The sequence below is a fragment of the Epinephelus fuscoguttatus genome, linkage group LG16 (assembly GCF_011397635.1).
Source record: "Epinephelus fuscoguttatus linkage group LG16, E.fuscoguttatus.final_Chr_v1".
Lineage (NCBI taxonomy): Eukaryota > Metazoa > Chordata > Actinopteri > Perciformes > Serranidae > Epinephelus > Epinephelus fuscoguttatus.
Window position 1 is genome coordinate 37,540,898 of NC_064767.1, and position 17,403 is coordinate 37,558,300.

At 41.2% G+C, this 17,403-nt stretch overlaps 1 protein-coding gene across 1 annotated transcript; it reads left to right on the forward strand.

The window, feature by feature from the left end:
- The first annotated feature begins 1,447 nt into the window (after positions 1–1,447).
- Positions 1,448–8,941, forward strand: fgf8a (fibroblast growth factor 8a). Its single transcript, XM_049601283.1, has 5 exons — positions 1,448–2,170; positions 2,266–2,302; positions 3,152–3,332; positions 5,485–5,591; positions 7,925–8,941. Exons 1-5 carry the CDS (start codon positions 2,139–2,141, stop codon positions 8,207–8,209), a joined length of 642 nt encoding a protein of 213 aa, XP_049457240.1. The 5' UTR covers positions 1,448–2,138; the 3' UTR covers positions 8,210–8,941.
- Positions 8,942–17,403: the final 8,462 nt, after the last annotated feature.

Below are 17,403 nucleotides of genomic sequence, written 5' to 3' on the forward strand. Positions count from 1 at the left end.
GGCGCTCTGGTGATGAGTGGAGAAACAGAGAAGAGAGAGGGAGAATAGGAGCAGAGGGGGAAGGGTGTTTGCCCCCTGCAGGGCTGCTGATGGATGCAGGGCTCCTGGGGTTAAGGGGAGGGCAGCCAGGCCCTGAGCCAGGGTACAGAGTGGCAGCTACCTGCCGCTCATCACACACACACACACACACACACACACACACACACACACACAGGGCAGAAGATGCTAATGGGAGGGAGGGTAGGAAACAGAGAGACAAACCATGTGACAACATGAAGCCTGTCAATAGAGCAGACAACAGATGAAGTGACTCCAGCATGTGATACGGACAAAGCAGAGCCCCATTCACAGCTCCACACTGTCTTCAAAAATGTCATATTACACCATCAAGGGCACTGCAAGCTGTTGCAGAACCAGCCTCTCTAGAGCGCCCACTGGTGGCTTTACCCTGTATGACAGGCTGACAGTGAGACCACCTTCTCCGGTGGGCTGATTTCTCAGTTGTGATATTCTCTGATATGTCTTATCAAGATGTGTCAAAGCCAATTCGAACATTATTGATTCATAACTCTGCAGTCTTTCAAGTCACCCTAAAGCATCTCCTTGTTTGGCTCCCAGCTTGAGTCTTTAACCAGTAACTCACTTTACACTCCAAACAGCGCAAAGGGTGTTCTCAATGAAGCAAGTCAAGCCTCTCCACCTAATCTAACGACCTTAAATGGCGTTTATTAATCAGACCGTGCTGAGTTTCTGTGTCCTTGTTGTAGCCGATACTGAGCAGTCTAATTAATGCTCAATCAATCAATAAAACCTAACGGATAATTGAATGGCTATTCTCTATAATAAAAGGGTGCGATTTGCGGATAATTAATGTGGCGCAAAAAAACAAAATGGGCCTATTTCATTTCAGGCTGTGAGGTGTGAATGTCCCACTTGTCCATACTGCTGTCTGCTTCATCTTAATGAATTCATGTCTCACTCTGTCCGCAGCTTTGCTCTGCAGCCATTCTTGTATTGCTTTGGATAAATCCATGAATAAGTCTTTAAAAGCCTGTTTGTCTTTGCAGTTCACTCAAACCTTTCTCTTTATCAAATGGAGGGAGGGTGTGTTTTAAAAACGCTAATCGCCTGTAATCCTTTTAATATGTCTCACACTTTGCTCTGTCAATACACAAAGCAGCTCGATGCATCCCCAAACTGGAGGAGAGGAGTATCCATGGGCATGAGAGGAGACATGAGAGGAGAGGAGGAATGAGCAGGAGGGTCATCAGGTTACTACTGACCATTCATCACAAACACAACTGTATCGTGATGATGAGAGGGGGTCCTTTTTTATTTAACTGTTTTCCTCAGACTTGTGGTGGCAGTGCGCGCAGGGCAGCCCAGGCTCCTCCTCACCCCTTTCCCCCCCTACCAAGTGTGGACCGCTCCTCAGGTAGAGAGATGTTTTAAATCAAGGGGGGAGGGAGGGGAGAGTGGGGCTGGGGCTGTCCGCTTTTGTTCTGCAGAAAAGGGGGCTTGTTCTTAGCAGATCAGCCTGCCATTTTAACCGGGGGTGTGTGAGCGCTGATCGAGAGGCTTGACACGGGAGCGGTGTGGGATGGGAATAGAGAGAAGAGAGAAGGAACGTCCAGCCTGCAGTCCTGCCACAACCGAGCGGAGCAGCAGCATCGAGAGATCACTGAAGCGCCAGTCTCCTCTACAGCGGGGTCACATACACCTGAAGGCCGCAGAGGGATTACAAACCAGGGGGAATAGTCTGACAGCCGGACGAACATTTGTTTTATTGGAGAAGAAAACCCTGCAGCGCTTTTCCCTAAACTTTAACGCACCGCTCCACTTCTGCAAGTGCACTTAGACTTTGCGTATAGCCCTGTGACAGAAACAGGACATCATTTGAATGATTCTTATTAGTCAGTACTTTTCGGCTTCTTGATCGTCTTATGGACTTACAGTATATTTAATGAGGAATGTGCCTGCTGTGCGCGCATAAGCCTCTCTGTCAACACCCCTGACCTTTTTTGTGGATTTCGATGAAATCTTTGGACTTGAGTGATTGATTTGTAACGAGATCTGCTGGACTTTGCGGCTCTGAAAGGATCAGAATTTACTGGAAGAGCTTTTCACTTCCATCCAACATGCGACCTATCCCATCAAGACTCAGCTATCTGTGAGTGCCTCTCATTCACCGCGTCCATTCTTTACGCACTATCAATGCTTTAATGCATTAATGCTTAATGTATGTTTTATTTTTTGTCTCTGCAGGTGTCTACATTTATTCGCATTTTGCTACTATGCTCAGGTATGTCACTACTTCATTTCTTTTCTTATACAAGATTCAGAATGTTGCGTTTTTGTATTATTATTAAGCATATGGCAATCAAAGCGTGTGATGCGCAGCGAGAGGAGGAAAGGTGAGGGATCATCATAACATTATGTGATACAACAATATCGGATGGCTCCCACGGTGCGCCGGACAGCGGGGCGCGCGGCCTGCTGGCAGGTTGTTGATGAACATACCGGCCCTGGCACAGGACGCGCGGGCACAGGCGGGGCATCGGGGCATCGGGAAATGCTTGCGAGCCTTGTGAAAAATGTCGTGGGGTTCAAAAGTAACCAGGGCCAATGTTTCCGTCAGCAGCCGTCATTCCATCACAGCGGAGCGCGGCGGATAGAGGGATCCAAGTGAAAGAGAAATACAAATAGTGAAAAGTTAAAGTGGATGCTCTGTTAGTTCATTTATCCAACGTGTTTGTGCTCTGCGATGTGGCGCGCATTCTCCTGTACGCACAACCTGTAATCACACCGTGCGTCTGTTTTGGAAGCTGTTAATTTCATTTGGCAGCAGCTCTCCTGGAACTTGTTACACTTGTCACTCGGGGAAAAACAACAACAAGCTGTTGTTGCGTTTGGATATCTTTCCCCTCTGTGTTTAAGAGCCTCAGTCATTTCCTACACTAACCTGCAGACACACAATTGGTTTCAGTCTAGTCCAGATTGTTTTCTTCTTTTTGCGCAGTTAAATGTCCGTAATATATATATATATATATATATATATATATATATATATATATATATATATATATATATATATATATATAAGACAGATCTACACATACTGATGATTGTGATGACATCTAATTTCTGACAGGTAACCAATCAGTCCCCGCCTAATTTCACGCAGCATGTAAGCGAGCAGAGCAAAGTTACGGACCGCGTGAGCCGCAGGTTGATCCGGATCTACCAGCTGTACAGCCGGACCAGCGGCAAGCATGTCCAGGTCCTGCCCAACAAGAAGATCAACGCCATGGCCGACGATGGAGATGTGCACGGTAAGAGAAGCCCTGCAAGTCCCTTGTGGTAGCCAGAAATCCTCCTTCTGAAACCCGCCGAGATCCTTTCAATGTTTTGTATCAAGGTGGATCTGTGATTTTTTTTTATGAATTAATTAATTTATTTGTTTATTGAGTTTCCTAACATTTTTATGTGTGTTCATTAAATTTCGCAACAGTGTAAATATTGTCTGGATCTATTTCATGTTCTGGTCATTTACGACTTGACAGAAATCTGGCATTGTCCGTTCAGCGCAGGAAATTTTAGGTTTAGGCGTTTGATTAAATTTCGCTTTGCAATTTAAAAAAAAAAATCCGTCCTTATTAAATTCTGTCTCCTTTGGACTGCAAAGTTAGAGTTTTTGTATATTATTGTTGTTGTTATTATTATTATTATTATTATTATTAGAAAATTTCATAAGGTAGGTTCCGAGATAAATTTTAACTTCTACATTTTGTTTTTGCTTTGTGATTGAAATTATTCCCAGCGTTTTTACACATATGACTCAAGGCCAATATTCTAATATCATTAAACCAGTGAAGAGGGCCTGAAGCATTTAAAGAGCAAACTATCTTAGATATGAAAATTAGCTTCAAATTAACACGTTTAATTTGAATGTTTTAATTAAGAGGTGTAAATTAGCGAACATTTATTAATCAACATATTAGCAGAATTTGCTCCTATTTATTCAGTCAGTCAAAGATTTTTTGTCTTGTTTCAAGATACTACATTTCAAGACAAAAGTGAAAGCCTCTTATCACCATCATTATCTATACCTATTAAGCAAACTTAGAAGACCACTTCCACTGACTGGTGGAAGTGGTCTTCTTTGCACCATTTGTGCTCCCACTCTTTACTGTTGGAGGAGAAGAGGCTCAGAGCTCCGAGAAACTGTCCGGTAGATTGTAGATGGTGCTGGAGGTGATCCTCCAGAGATCCCGGAGGTCTGGAAGAGCCATTAGAAGTCATCCTACTTCTACCTTCCGAACATTTCCTGCATAGCTCCTTCTCCCCACCTCGCCTCCACCCCCATCTTCAACCCTACTCCGTCCAGCCTGAACCAAACGGGCTTTGTCAAGCTTTGCAGCCACTCTGGCCTTTTTTGTATTTAGAGTGAACTGAACTCCACTAAAATATCTGTTAATCATGGTGTTTTTTCTGTGCAGGGGGTTGTTGCAGAATGTAACTGTGTGCACATGCATAGCAGTAAAATGAGTGTGCAGCTATTCAGGTTCATACTGAAGTAATTGTCTATGAAATGAGAAAAAAAAGTGTACATGGGGGTGGTGTGTGTGTCTCCCACAACTGTCCGTCATTCAGCCTGCCTAAAACTGCTGATTTTGACCACAACTATAGCTCTCAGACATGTAGTGGTTAGTCAGTGGGTGTGTGACCTCAGTAACCCTGTGGCTGACGCCATGAAACCATTTTTATTAGACACTGTGGATTAAAAATGGTATTTATAAAAGGTCTTCTGCTATTGGCTTTTAATATTCAAGAGAAATATCTGTGAGAATGTCAAATCACTGCAGCGCAAACACATTGTATGAACTGACAATACACAGTACTCTGTTACTCTGCATAAGTGAAATAATAATTGTTCTTGTAGCTTGTTGAAAAGCAATGCAACATAAAGTCATGCTCTGCGAACTGTCCATATTTCCTGTATCTATCAGTATGTCTCTGGATATAGAGATAAATGTGGAGCTTTATGTGTGAGGTCAATACAGATTTATTTGAAAAGGAATTCTTGATGAGCCTGCCAGGGTCGCCTCTTTAGCTTTTAAAGAATCAAAAGACACGTGGTTTTATCATTTTGCAAGAATTTCAGCTTGCATAAATCCCCAGGAATGGTCCCATAGGTTCTAGTGTGTGTGTGTCTGTGTGTGTCTGTGTGTGTCTGTGTGTGTGTATAGAAAGAGAGTATGCATACTTGAAAGCACAGTCAAGCATTCCTGCGTGTGTTGTCGATGCTTTTATGTCCGTGCACATATGCATGTGCCCTGAAAAGTAATTCATTCAGGTTTTAATATTTGAGGAATATTTCAGACGGGCAACAAAAAAGACACATTAACATTTTTTAACAACCATCCTGTTCTCAGCTGTAGTTGCTAAGGAAAAAAAACCAAACTCTTTGTTTTATTTCTATAGCTAAACTCATTGTGGAAACGGACACATTTGGGAGCCGAGTGCGCATCAAGGGTGCTGAGACGGGCTTCTACATCTGCATGAACAAGAGGGGGAAGCTCATCGGCAAGGTGAGGAGAAAAGCTGATCTTAAGCAGCCGGGACAGAGGCAATGAGAGGAGTTAGAAGAGGATTCAGAGTCTGTCTCGTGGACTTTATTTTGTAAATGAAAACCTCAAGGCAAATAGTTGTGAGCGGAGAAATCAAAATCATCCATTAGTCCTTGGTGTGTCATTGGCTCTAGGGCTCCATGTTAGCATCTTTGGCTACATTTTATGAGAAGTGAAAAAATAATATGCTGTAGAAATTCTAAAGCAACCTCCAAACTAACCCAAGTTTAGGAGGCTCATGTTAAGACAGGTTAAGTTTACAGTTAATAGCACATTAACATCATGTAGAATAAGCTTGGACTACTTCCCCAGTGTGTGATATCAGTGCACAGCAGATGAAAATATGATTCCTCAGCTAAAATAGCTCCAAAAATGACCCAAGCTACATCAGTATTCATTAGTTTATGATACTTTTTAAACAAAATAGTATGTAGTCTTTTTTATTAATGGCAACAAGTCCTATAGGAGATCAAAAGCAAAACCTGATATAGCTTATTCCTCTTTACAAATATGTATTAGTCCACAGCTGAAACTAGTACAATAAATCAATTGTTTCTTCCTATTTATTAGTCCAAAACTACTGTGACCAGCTGTTTTAGAAAATTACGGAGGCTTTTTTTTTTAAAAAAACTGAAAGTATATATTTGTGAGCTGTTTTTAAAGATTTACATCATCAGTAAGAACCAATGAGCTTGGAGCCGAGAGCCATGGCAGAGTAGAGATAGTATTGTAGGTCTGTAATAATCACAAAGTAAAAAATAATTTCAACCTGCAGAACACATCTTCAAATCCACCAGAGGCTTTGGTTTTCCTTAGACGTATGACTTCAAGAACATGACCTGCTAGATAACGTAAGGTGTTTTGCTTGATGCAGCATGTGTAAAGGCTAATGATTTAAAGTATAAATATATCAGAGGTGGAAATCACCAGAGACCCCACGATACAATATTATCAAGATCCTAATGCAATTTTAAATGTTTCGCATTATGCTGAGTATTGTGATAGCATATATTGATATATAGATATATCATGATTTATTACCTTTTTCAACTGCAAATTATTCATGCAAAGGAAAACTTTGTCAACATGTGTTTAAAATTTTCAGTCTCTTAATCTAGTGGACAGAAAAAGCAGTTCAGTTTATTATTCTAGTAGGCTACTAAAAGTTTAATTTACATTTGCAATATTTATAATCAATACTAGACGTGGTGTTTGTGTATCAATACAATGTTGCCATGCAAAATATTGCGATACTATGCTATATCAATTGTTTCCTGTGTGTCCCGGATGTTTATTCGTTGCTGTTATGTGAGCATGTAGGTGTGTGTTATCCCAGTGCCCCTCTCTCACTGTGACGGCTAATAAACAGAGCTGCCAGCATCTCTGCTCCCCCCACACACACACTCCCCTCCACCCACCAAGCACCCTGCCTCGTACACCATCTGCCCCAAGCTACCGGCCCAGTCACAGCCTGACCCGGCCCTAGTGTGTGTGTGTGTGTGTGTGTGTGTGTGTGTGTGTGTGTGTGTGTGTGTGTGTGTGTGCACGCATGTCTGTGTGTGTGTGTGTGTGTGTGTGTGTGTGTGTGTGTTGAAGAGAAAGAATGAACAGAGAGTGTGCCTTTTGGGTGTATCATGACTATTTTTAACACACTGCTTGTTACAGTAGGCTAGCACTGTGTCCAAGTCTAGTTAACGCTGTTTCAGCTGACCTTACTGTACATTTGGTGTATTGTGTTTTTCACTTGATGATATCACCAACTGGAAGTCACACTTCACCCAGCTGTTTAGTTAGTGTCACAGCACACAGCAGAGGACTGGGGATGTGTATTTAAGGACCTATTGATTGTTACTCAATTCAAGCAGACCTGCTCGGTTAAATTTAACCACAAATGCAACAGAAGATCAAACCAGAGGTGAAAGTGACACTTGGGGGCTGATTAAGGCTTTATGGCTAGAGGATCCATCCCACAGCTACTGACCCACAAGGGCTGCTGGATGTTTGCTGAAGGGGGAGAAGAGTCATCGCTTACTGTCATCCCCCTCTCTCTGATCTGTAATGACTGTAGCATATGCCGCATGTATGAGGGGAGGGCTCTGTGTGTGTGTGTGTGTGTGTGTGTGTGTGTGTGTGTGTGTGTGTGTGTGTGTGTGTGTGTGTGTGTGTGTGTGTGTGTGTGCAGGGGACAGGCTGCACAGGGAAGCCTTTCTACATCTGATATTTGCCATCTGTAAATCTTCTCTGAACATTCCCACTAACTGTGTTTCTATGTGTGTGTGTGTCTGTTTCTGCAGAAGAACGGACAAGGCCGTGACTGTATCTTCACAGAGATCGTTCTGGAGAACAACTACACGGCGCTGAGGAATGCCCGCTATGAGGGCTGGTACATGGCCTTCACCCGTCGCGGGCGGCCACGGAAAGGTTCGCGGACGCGCCAGCACCAGCGCGAGGTCCATTTCATGAAGAGGCTGCCGAAGGGGCAGCAGCCCGCCCACTCGAGCCACCACCGCCCCTTCGACTTCATCCACTACCCCTTCAGTCAAAGGACTAAACGTACGCGCTACTCGTCAGAGCGCTGACGAGGAAAGGGATAGAAAAGACAGAGAAAGAGGATAAACTGACAGACTGACCGAATTTTCAGCAGCTGGCACACTCCTCCACTCTAAAAACCTCTAAAGACATTTTTATACTGAGCATTACTATATCTTAATATGTAGGTTGTTTTCTATTTTTCTCAAGGTCAAAAAAAGCTGTACATAGACAAAAACATGAGAAATTTATTTTTGTACTCCAGACTTAGTACTGACCCGTGTGTTTTTAGATGCACCTAACTAACTGTCTGACTTATTTGGACATCTTAGTCGAGTGCGTGGTGTTGTTTTTTTTTGTTTTTTTTTTCATTTTGACCAGTAGAGTCATTTTTTGGACTCTCGCCTGCTGCTCAAGGAGACTTGAAGGGCCCTGATTGACCGCACTGCCAGGAACGCTGCGTTCAGAGACACAAACTGTCACACACTGTGTGTTGGGTAAACGTTGCAGAAACATGTTGCAGTAACACTGCAGTGTTTAATCATTCTGACTGGGATCATTCTGTATCTTTCTCACACAGTGATGGAACAATGTGGCAGCTACATTTGATAAACAGGTTTCCTGTTCTGACTGTATTGTTAATGTGTACAAAATGCAGTGTGTAAGGCACCCCGACAGGCCCACTACCCCTCACCCTCTTGTGTTCTTGTTGCCCACTGAATGTTTGTTTTTATACATATAAAAATATATTTTTATTTGAGGATGTGTAAAATAATTTTAAGGATGGAATATTTATTTAAAATGTGTAATAAATGTACATTAAAATACTGATATTAAACTCTTGTTTGGTACATGTTTGCTTTGGGCCCATTTGTGAAACCCTGAAAAGACACACATCGGTTTGCTGAACAGACTAATCTTCTATGAGTACATACTGAGCTGTCTGTAAATACATGTGAGCTCAGTGTTTGTCTGATAGCACCTGCGCTGCGCCTGATGTAGAGGAAATAAAAAAACACAACTTCTTTCATGCTCTCTTTTATGTTTTGTTCACACCGGGCGTGAATAAAACAATTTGCGTGATTGAATTACAAAGTCAATGTAAAGATGCGATAAGATGCAAATTCCCGCTGGGCGGCACAATAAACACAACGGACGTGATGGATGTGACGTGAGTAGCGCGATTTCACATCATACCTTTATTCACGAGAGTTAAAAAAAAAAATAACTTAAGCGACCGATTTGTGCCGCAATAGCCAGTCCACATTGAGATCCATATGACACTGAGGACGTACAGGCAGAAGTTAATTCATGGGAAAAATGGAATAGAAACTGATTGTGTGCTGATTGCTGATTGTACCCCAAGCTGTACAACACCACGTCCTACTTTTATAGAAACAGGGATAAAAAGTAACTCACTTGGAGGAAAGTAAGTGAGGAATTCGTATTATCTGGTAAGTTGTGACAATATTTGTCTCTTAGTTTAGCATGTTAGCCTGCTGTGTAAGCCCCTCTTCTCTCACAAAAATTCCCATGCACAAATTCATGCACATATGATGCGAGATATTAGCACGTATGAAGTGAGTCAACACTCGATGCAAAAATGTGCATCCCGACTTATTTCTTCTAGGATGCTGAGTTCGGGCCAATGCCCAGCTAGGTCATTTTGGCTACCTGGGGTGTTCTCTCTTTACTCCAGTGGTAACTCTCCATGCAGATAGTTTCCTTGCTATTACAAAGTTGAATGGAATTTCATTTGTAGTGCTTACAGTATTGAAGTATGACAGTTCCTGTATTCCTGGATCAGTGTGCAAGGTCTTTGTGAGTCTGACCCCCTTATTAAAACATTGAACCTTCTGAAAACCTACAAATCAAATCTGTTCAAAGTCTTATGAATTAAGCATTTATTTCGACAGCTGTCATGTGCTGTTAATAATATGGTGTCCTTATTTTGTCTGCTGAAAGTCAGTGGTCTATTCCAGCACCAAGCTCTAAGCCATTTCATTGCAGATCAGGTTGGGGGTCTTACACAAGGTCAAAGGGTTTGGTTTATTTTCAGCTTTGGTGGAGGACACAAATGGAATGGGGCCCTGCATACCCTCTTAATCTACGCCTATGATCTTATATTAATGAATCAGGTCTAGAACATTGATTTAGTCAAAGGCCTAATTGCATGCTCACTTCTAGCTCTGAGTTTTGGGGGTATGGGGCTGAAATAAGTTTGCAGGACTTGTTTTCAGTACCATTTCTTGGTTTCTTATAGTACATGGATTATAAATTTAGGGTTTCCCAGTCCATAAACCTCATCTGTCTATTCGGTTTTACTCAGACCATTATGAAAGGAATCTTTTTGAGTGGGATTTTGTTTTCTTCCAGGAGGTTTGTTGAGCAATAAACAGGTGCTTCTTTTCTAGTGTTAACCATGCAACACCAACTCCTCTCATCTGAACAGAATGACAGGCTGTGGCCTGAGGTTTCTCCCTATATGAAACCTGACCAGGGAAAGCTAACAAGGAGGGTGTTCTTAGTGTGATGCCAACAGGGATAATAAGGTCACCACCACCACTCCCACCCCTTTCTTTTTAGCAGATAGCAGCATGTCAGTGTCAGAGTGCTTTGCTGTTGAGGGGATGATACCGTTGTGTTTGTTTTTAGGCTTTAGCGTCCTTCAGGATCTGTAACTCTCTTCAATGTTATTCTTAAATCTCCCGCTTTTTAACACCTCAGCATTTAATCTGATTGGACAGTCCCACCAAGCACAAGTGTGTGTGTGTGTGTGTGTGTGTGTGTGTGTGTGTGTGTGTGTGTGTGTGTGTGTGTGTGTGCATGTGTGTGTGCATGTGTGTGTGAGTTAGGTAATCTGTCAATTTCTGTGTTAATTTGCGTATTTGTTTGCCAGCAGGGAAGCAACTCTGCTGATTAAAGTTGACCATACATTTCCTTCAAGAGGGACGTGCAGACCATAATTCTTCTTCAATTCTTATTGCTATCAATTGCATGAATGTGTTCCAAATATAATTACAACCTTTTAAAGGTCTAGTCAGTAGGATTTGGGGGCATGTGTTGGCAGAAATGGAAATTAATATGAAAAGTATGTTTTCTGTCTTATATAATCACCTAAAAATAATTTGTTGTGCTTTCATCACTTATAACAAATAACAGTTTTCACATCAGTCACTGCACCTTCTACAATGACAGCTTGAGAAAAACACAGATTTTTGTTAACATGAATCCACTAACTCAGTGTTTTTATGAGGTCTGTTTGTTATGGGAGGAAGAGACCTCTGTGGATAATTCGGCTCTACGTAAAATCTCCTAAACGCCTAGATCTTAATTGTCAGAGAAACAAGGTGAGCACACATTAGCAGGTGCTAGTCGCACATTTGCAGTGTGCCAAACAGAGTAGGGGAAACATAGAGGGAGCGATCTTCGGGGATAACTTTGCACTCGGTAAAAACCACCTGAACTACAAACACTGTGCTTGCAATCTGCAATTATCACCACTAGATGCCACTAAATCTCCCTAAATCTTTGACATTGTTCCTTTAAAACAAAACTAATGTCTCATTTCCAATGCATGTTTTGGCTTGACTAACTTTTGGTACCAGGTCCTCCTCTCAATTTCATTTTCCACTGTACATAGTACCCCCTCAGTGTAGGATGATTCTTGGCTGATTGCCATAGAGGTGCTGTGTGAAACTGCTGTGACATCATCTTCAACTCATTTAATCCCTACTCATCTGAAACCATCAGAGCAATGTCGGCACTTTGTCAATTGCACGGCATAGTGTGCATAGTGTATGACAAAGTGCATTGTATCGTGTGTGGCATAGTGTTCAGTGTAATGTGGACTGTAATGTGCAGCACAGTATGCAGCATAGTGTGCATAATGTGTGGCATAGTGTATGGTGTTGTGTGGGGCATAATGTGCAGTGCAGAATGGGGTGTAGTGTGTGGTATATTGTGTGGCGTAGTTTACAGTGCAAGGTGTGGTGTAGTGTGCCACATAATGTATTTAATATTGAAATTAGAAGTTTACCCCGACTGTGTGAGCAGTGTCCCAGTAATGTGCTACATGAAATTATTTATCATGAATTAAATTTATTATGAATTTTCCCAACATTTATACTGCATGCCAATCTTCATAGCTCATTTGTTGTAATAGAAATCTAATTTCCTCCCATTAAAAAAAAGCATGTTATAATAAAAACCCTTTGTGACCCTACTGAGAGGACACAGCTGAAAAATTGATAAGTTCCTTTATTAGTTAATTGTGGCCTATGAAGGGCTGTTTAACCCAAAGTACTGAATTAAATGGTCTTGACAATACATGACATTAATCTGATTAACTCCTTCCACATTGGATTAACAGAGGGGTCTGTCCCTGAGGACTTCCCTCAGAAGCTCACAGACACCAAAGCAATCAATTAAAGTTGGTGCTTTGTGATAACTTTATGATGTAACCTGATAGCAATAGAAAAATACTGTTTAAAAAAATGCAGTTTTAATAGATTTAATAGGTATGGTTTTGCATGTTACTCCATGAGTTTATAGTGTTCCTTCTCAAATCCAGGACTTGCGGAGCCTCTGGAAGCCAGTAGACATTGTGTAAATTTATTCAATTAGGGCCCTAGTCTGCCTCTCCATTACAGCCCCCACCACTGCCTCCAGTGTCTGTTAAGTCAGAGTGAACCTCAGTAAACCTCAGTAAACTGGTTTGTGGGAAAAATCACACCTTCTGGGTCGCCAGTGCTGCCATGCAAATGTGGAGCAATTCCAGAGCCGAAAAACGGGGGTAACATCGCTTTCATCCATTTTATTGAGCCGCAACCATCATCCTTAACCCTGGATAAACAAACAAAACTACCTTTTTCATTTGCTTAGGGAGCAATTTAACCCCTGCCTTGACCCCCCCCTGTGGAGGCCGTAGAATAGCAGGAGTGACCAGAGAACGTGACCCTGCCTCCCTAAGCAGCTTCGAATGCCACAAGCGACACAGAAGCTGCCCCCATCAAAAAGCACTTACAACCTCCAGCCACTTGTATACACTTGGAAACATTCAGTAAAATGAGGATTTTCCCAGGGAGCAAACGGCTCTTGTTGACCCTGTTGGCTGACTTTGAGCTGTAGATGACAGGAGAGTCACAGAACAATAGCAGTCTGAACTTAGATAGATAGATAGATAGATAGATAGATAGATAGATAGATAGATAAAATACAGTTTGAATGTATTTTCCCTTTTTTTTGTTTTGTTTTACCATGGGTTGACTTAATGTTTGTTTTCTGTCTCTTTCTCTGTAATGTTATGCCTGTGATCTGTTTTGTTATGAATGGATGACTGAACAGGCCTTCCGGGCACAGGCCCATGGGCCCAAAGTGTCCGGGGCCCCCCTTGGCCTTTAACATACAGTACAGGCCAAAAGTTTGGACACACCTTCTCATTCAATGCGTTTTCTTTATTTTCATGACTATTTACATTGTAGATTCTCACTGAAGGCATCAAAACTATGAATGAACACATGTGGAGTTATGTACTTAACAAAAAAAGGTGAAATAACTGAAAACATGTTTTATATTCTAGTTTCTTCAAAATAGCCACCCTTTGCTCTGATTACTGCTTTGCACACTCTTGGCATTCTCTCCATGAGCTTCAAGAGGTAGTCACCTGAAATGGTTTTCCAACAGTCTTGAAGGAGTTCCCAGAGGTGTTTAGCACTTGTTGGCCCCTTTGTCTTCACTCTGCGGTCCAGGTCACCCCAAACCATCTCGATTGGGTTTAGGTCCGGTGACTGTGGAGGCCAGGTCATCTGCCGCAGCACTCCATCACTCTCTTTCTTGGTCAAATAGCCCTTACACAGCCTGGAGGTGTGTTTGGGGTCATTGTCCTGTTGAAAAATAAATGATCGTCCAACTAAATGCAAACCGGATGGGATGGCATGTCGCTGCAATTTTGAATAAATCCCCAACAGTGTCACCAGCAAAACACCCCCACACCATCACACCTCCTCCTCCATGCTTCACAGTGGGAACCAGGCATGTGGAATCCATCCGTTCACCTTTTCTGCGTCTCACAAAGACACGGCGGTTGGAACCAAAGATCTCAAATTTGGACTCATCAGACCAAAGCACAGATTTCCACTGGTCTAATGTCCATTCCTTGTGTTACTTGGCCCAAACAAATCTCTTCTGCTTGTTGCCTCTCCTTAGCAGTGGTTTCCTAGCAGCTATTTGACCATGAAGGCCTGATTCGCGCAGTCTCCTCTTAACAGTTGTTCTAGAGATGGGTCTGCTGCTAGAACTCTGTGTGGCATTCATCTGGTCTCTGATCTGAGCTGCTGTTAACTTACGATTTCTGAGGCTGGTGACTCGGATGAACTTATCCTCAGAAGCAGAGGTGACTCTTGGTCTTCCTTTCCTGGGTCGGTCCTCATGTGTGCCAGTTTCGTTGTAGCGCTTGATGGTTTTTGCGACTCCACTTGGGGACACATTTAAAGTTTTTGCAATTTTCCGGACTGACTGACCTTCATTTCTTAAAGTAATGATGGCCACTGGTTTTTCTTTAGTTAGCTGATTGGTTCTTGCCATAATATGAATTTTAACAGTTGTCCAATAGGGCTGTCGGCTGTGTATTAACCTGACTTCTGCACAACACAACTGATGGTCCCAACCCCATTGATAAAGCAAGAAATTCCACTAATTAACCCTGATAAGGCACACCTGTGAAGTGGAAACCATTTCAGGTGACTACCTCTTGAAGCTCATGGAGAGAATGCCAAGAGTGTGCAAAGCAGTAATCAGAGCAAAGGGTGGCTATTTTGAAGAAACTAGAATATAAAACATGTTTTCAGTTATTTCACCTTTTTTTGTTAAGTACATAACTCCTTCAGTGAGAATCTACAATGTAAATAGTCATGAAAATAAAGAAAACGCATTGAATGAGAAGGTGTGTCCAAACTTTTGGCCTGTACTGTATATCAACCAGGAAGAACCTCAAAAAGACCACAAAGAGACACAAAATGACACCAAGGAGACACAAAGCCACTACAAGTCTGTATGTCTTGTTTATATGTAGGAAAGGTGCCCATGCATTTTGTATTTTGTGTTTTATTGTTTTTACACAACCTCTCATATACATTTACGTACAATATTCATGTGTATATGCACTGGTAATGCATCATTTTCAAATAAATTGCTTGATCATGCAAACAAAATAAAATCAGTGTTTAAAGGTTTTCTCCTGCATTACAGTGGTTGTTTAGTTTTGTCATTTACAGGTTAAGCGTCCTGCAGAGCTGGTTATTGTTTGGACATTTTTTGATATTGGTAAAAATACAGTATTCTTTTTAATACCTTAATTTAATTTAAAAAAAAAAAAAAAAAAAAAAACACACCAAAGTCATATTTTCTGTATTTTTAATAGAATTTGAAGGTATTAACAACCTGAAGGGGAGTTTACATTACAGTTGTAGACAAATTACACATGATGTTTTTTTTTCAGGCATAAATTATTGAAATAAAAAAAAATGTATCCTCTTTTTTACCAGAAATGTATTCCTGGTAATGTTCAATAATTTTACCAGGAAATATGTTTTGAGAGAAATTATGTTTTTTCATCAACATAATGATGTAATACTGCTTATTAGCATACCTGGCAAGTCCTAAAAATGTTGATATTGAACATATCAGTAAAATGATCACTGACAACATATTTCATTTGTTTTCTGCCTGAATATGTAATCTTGCAGTTCACTACCCAATTGTAGTGACCAGAGCATTTTTAATTGTAACTGAAATGTAACTGAAATCATAATATTTTCCTAACCTTCAACTTAAGTGCTGGTATCACAGTCCTGCACTTTGTATATCCACCCTATTTCATTAACTGAAAGAACATTTGTCTCTGAATATGATCCAGGCAGCGATTATGTTCTCACCACAACATTATTATGAAAACAATTTATAAACATACAATTTTTAGGAGACAGGGTTGCCATGGCCAAACTCACGCATTTAATTGTACTACATGATATTACAACAAATGGCAAAACAAAATTTGCACTAACAGTACATTTTAAATATCATACAATGTATAATCAATGTGTCTGCAATTTCCCAACAATTCCAAGACTGTTAGTGTATAGCCACTACTCAAAAAAACCTGGTTCTGATCCCTCTGACCATGACAATTGTAGAGCAATTTCTTATCTCCCCTTTTCATCAAAAATCTTAAAGAAAATAGTCTAAAATCAATAGCTGGAGGTTTTGATCAGTAATATTTTGTCCTTGCAAAAGTTACCAATGCCATCCTGATAAAAGCAGATGCAGGTGAATGCTCGGTGGTGGTTCTGCTTGAACTTACAGTGTCTTTAACATGATGGATCATAGCATTATTATTGCAAGGGTGAGGACATGGGTTGGTATCGCAGGGACTGCCCTCCAGTGGTTCTCTGCATACTTTTTGTTAATGGGTTTACCTCCTCTCAAGCATTTTGTATCTATGTGGTGCCAAAGAGCTCCATTCTAGGACCAAATTTATTCTCTCTTTATTTATTCCCTTTGGCCCACATTATCAAACAGCTTGATATTTCATTTAATTTTAACAGAAATTATATTCAGCTGTACTTTTCCTGCAAACTATCTGTATTACCTATGTTATCCTCCCTGCATAATTTCCTAGCTGTGGTTATGTTTTGGATGGCAGAAAATATTCTACAGCTTCACACTTCCAATATGTAAATTCTTATTACAGGCCCTGAGCAGGCTTGCTCGTGGTACTCTAGCTCAACCTTTTGAAAACTACTGTTAAAAACCTTGGTGTTATTCTAGATGACAACCTCAGTTTGCAGTCCCATGTTAAAAAGTTGGCTCAGTCATGTTGTTTTCCCCTCTGAGACACATTTCAAATTAGATATTACTTTTAATGATCTTCAAAGAGTTATTCATAATTCTATCACTTAATGTCTGAATCATTGTGATGTGCTGTTTACTTAGCTTGGCCAAGACATGATTACATGTGTTTAGGGTGTCCAATACACAGCCACCAGACTTAAGCCAAATTGCATAAGCATGATCACATGTCCTCTATTTTAATTTTCCTTCACTGGCTGCCTGTTAATTAGGGCCTGAGCACCAAGCTGTGTGAGGACCCTATTGAAATGCAGAGTTCTTCTTCTTCTTCTTCTTCTTCTTCTTCTTCTTCTAACTAAAATAAATTGCCTTTGGGAGGGGCTTAATATACTCAAAA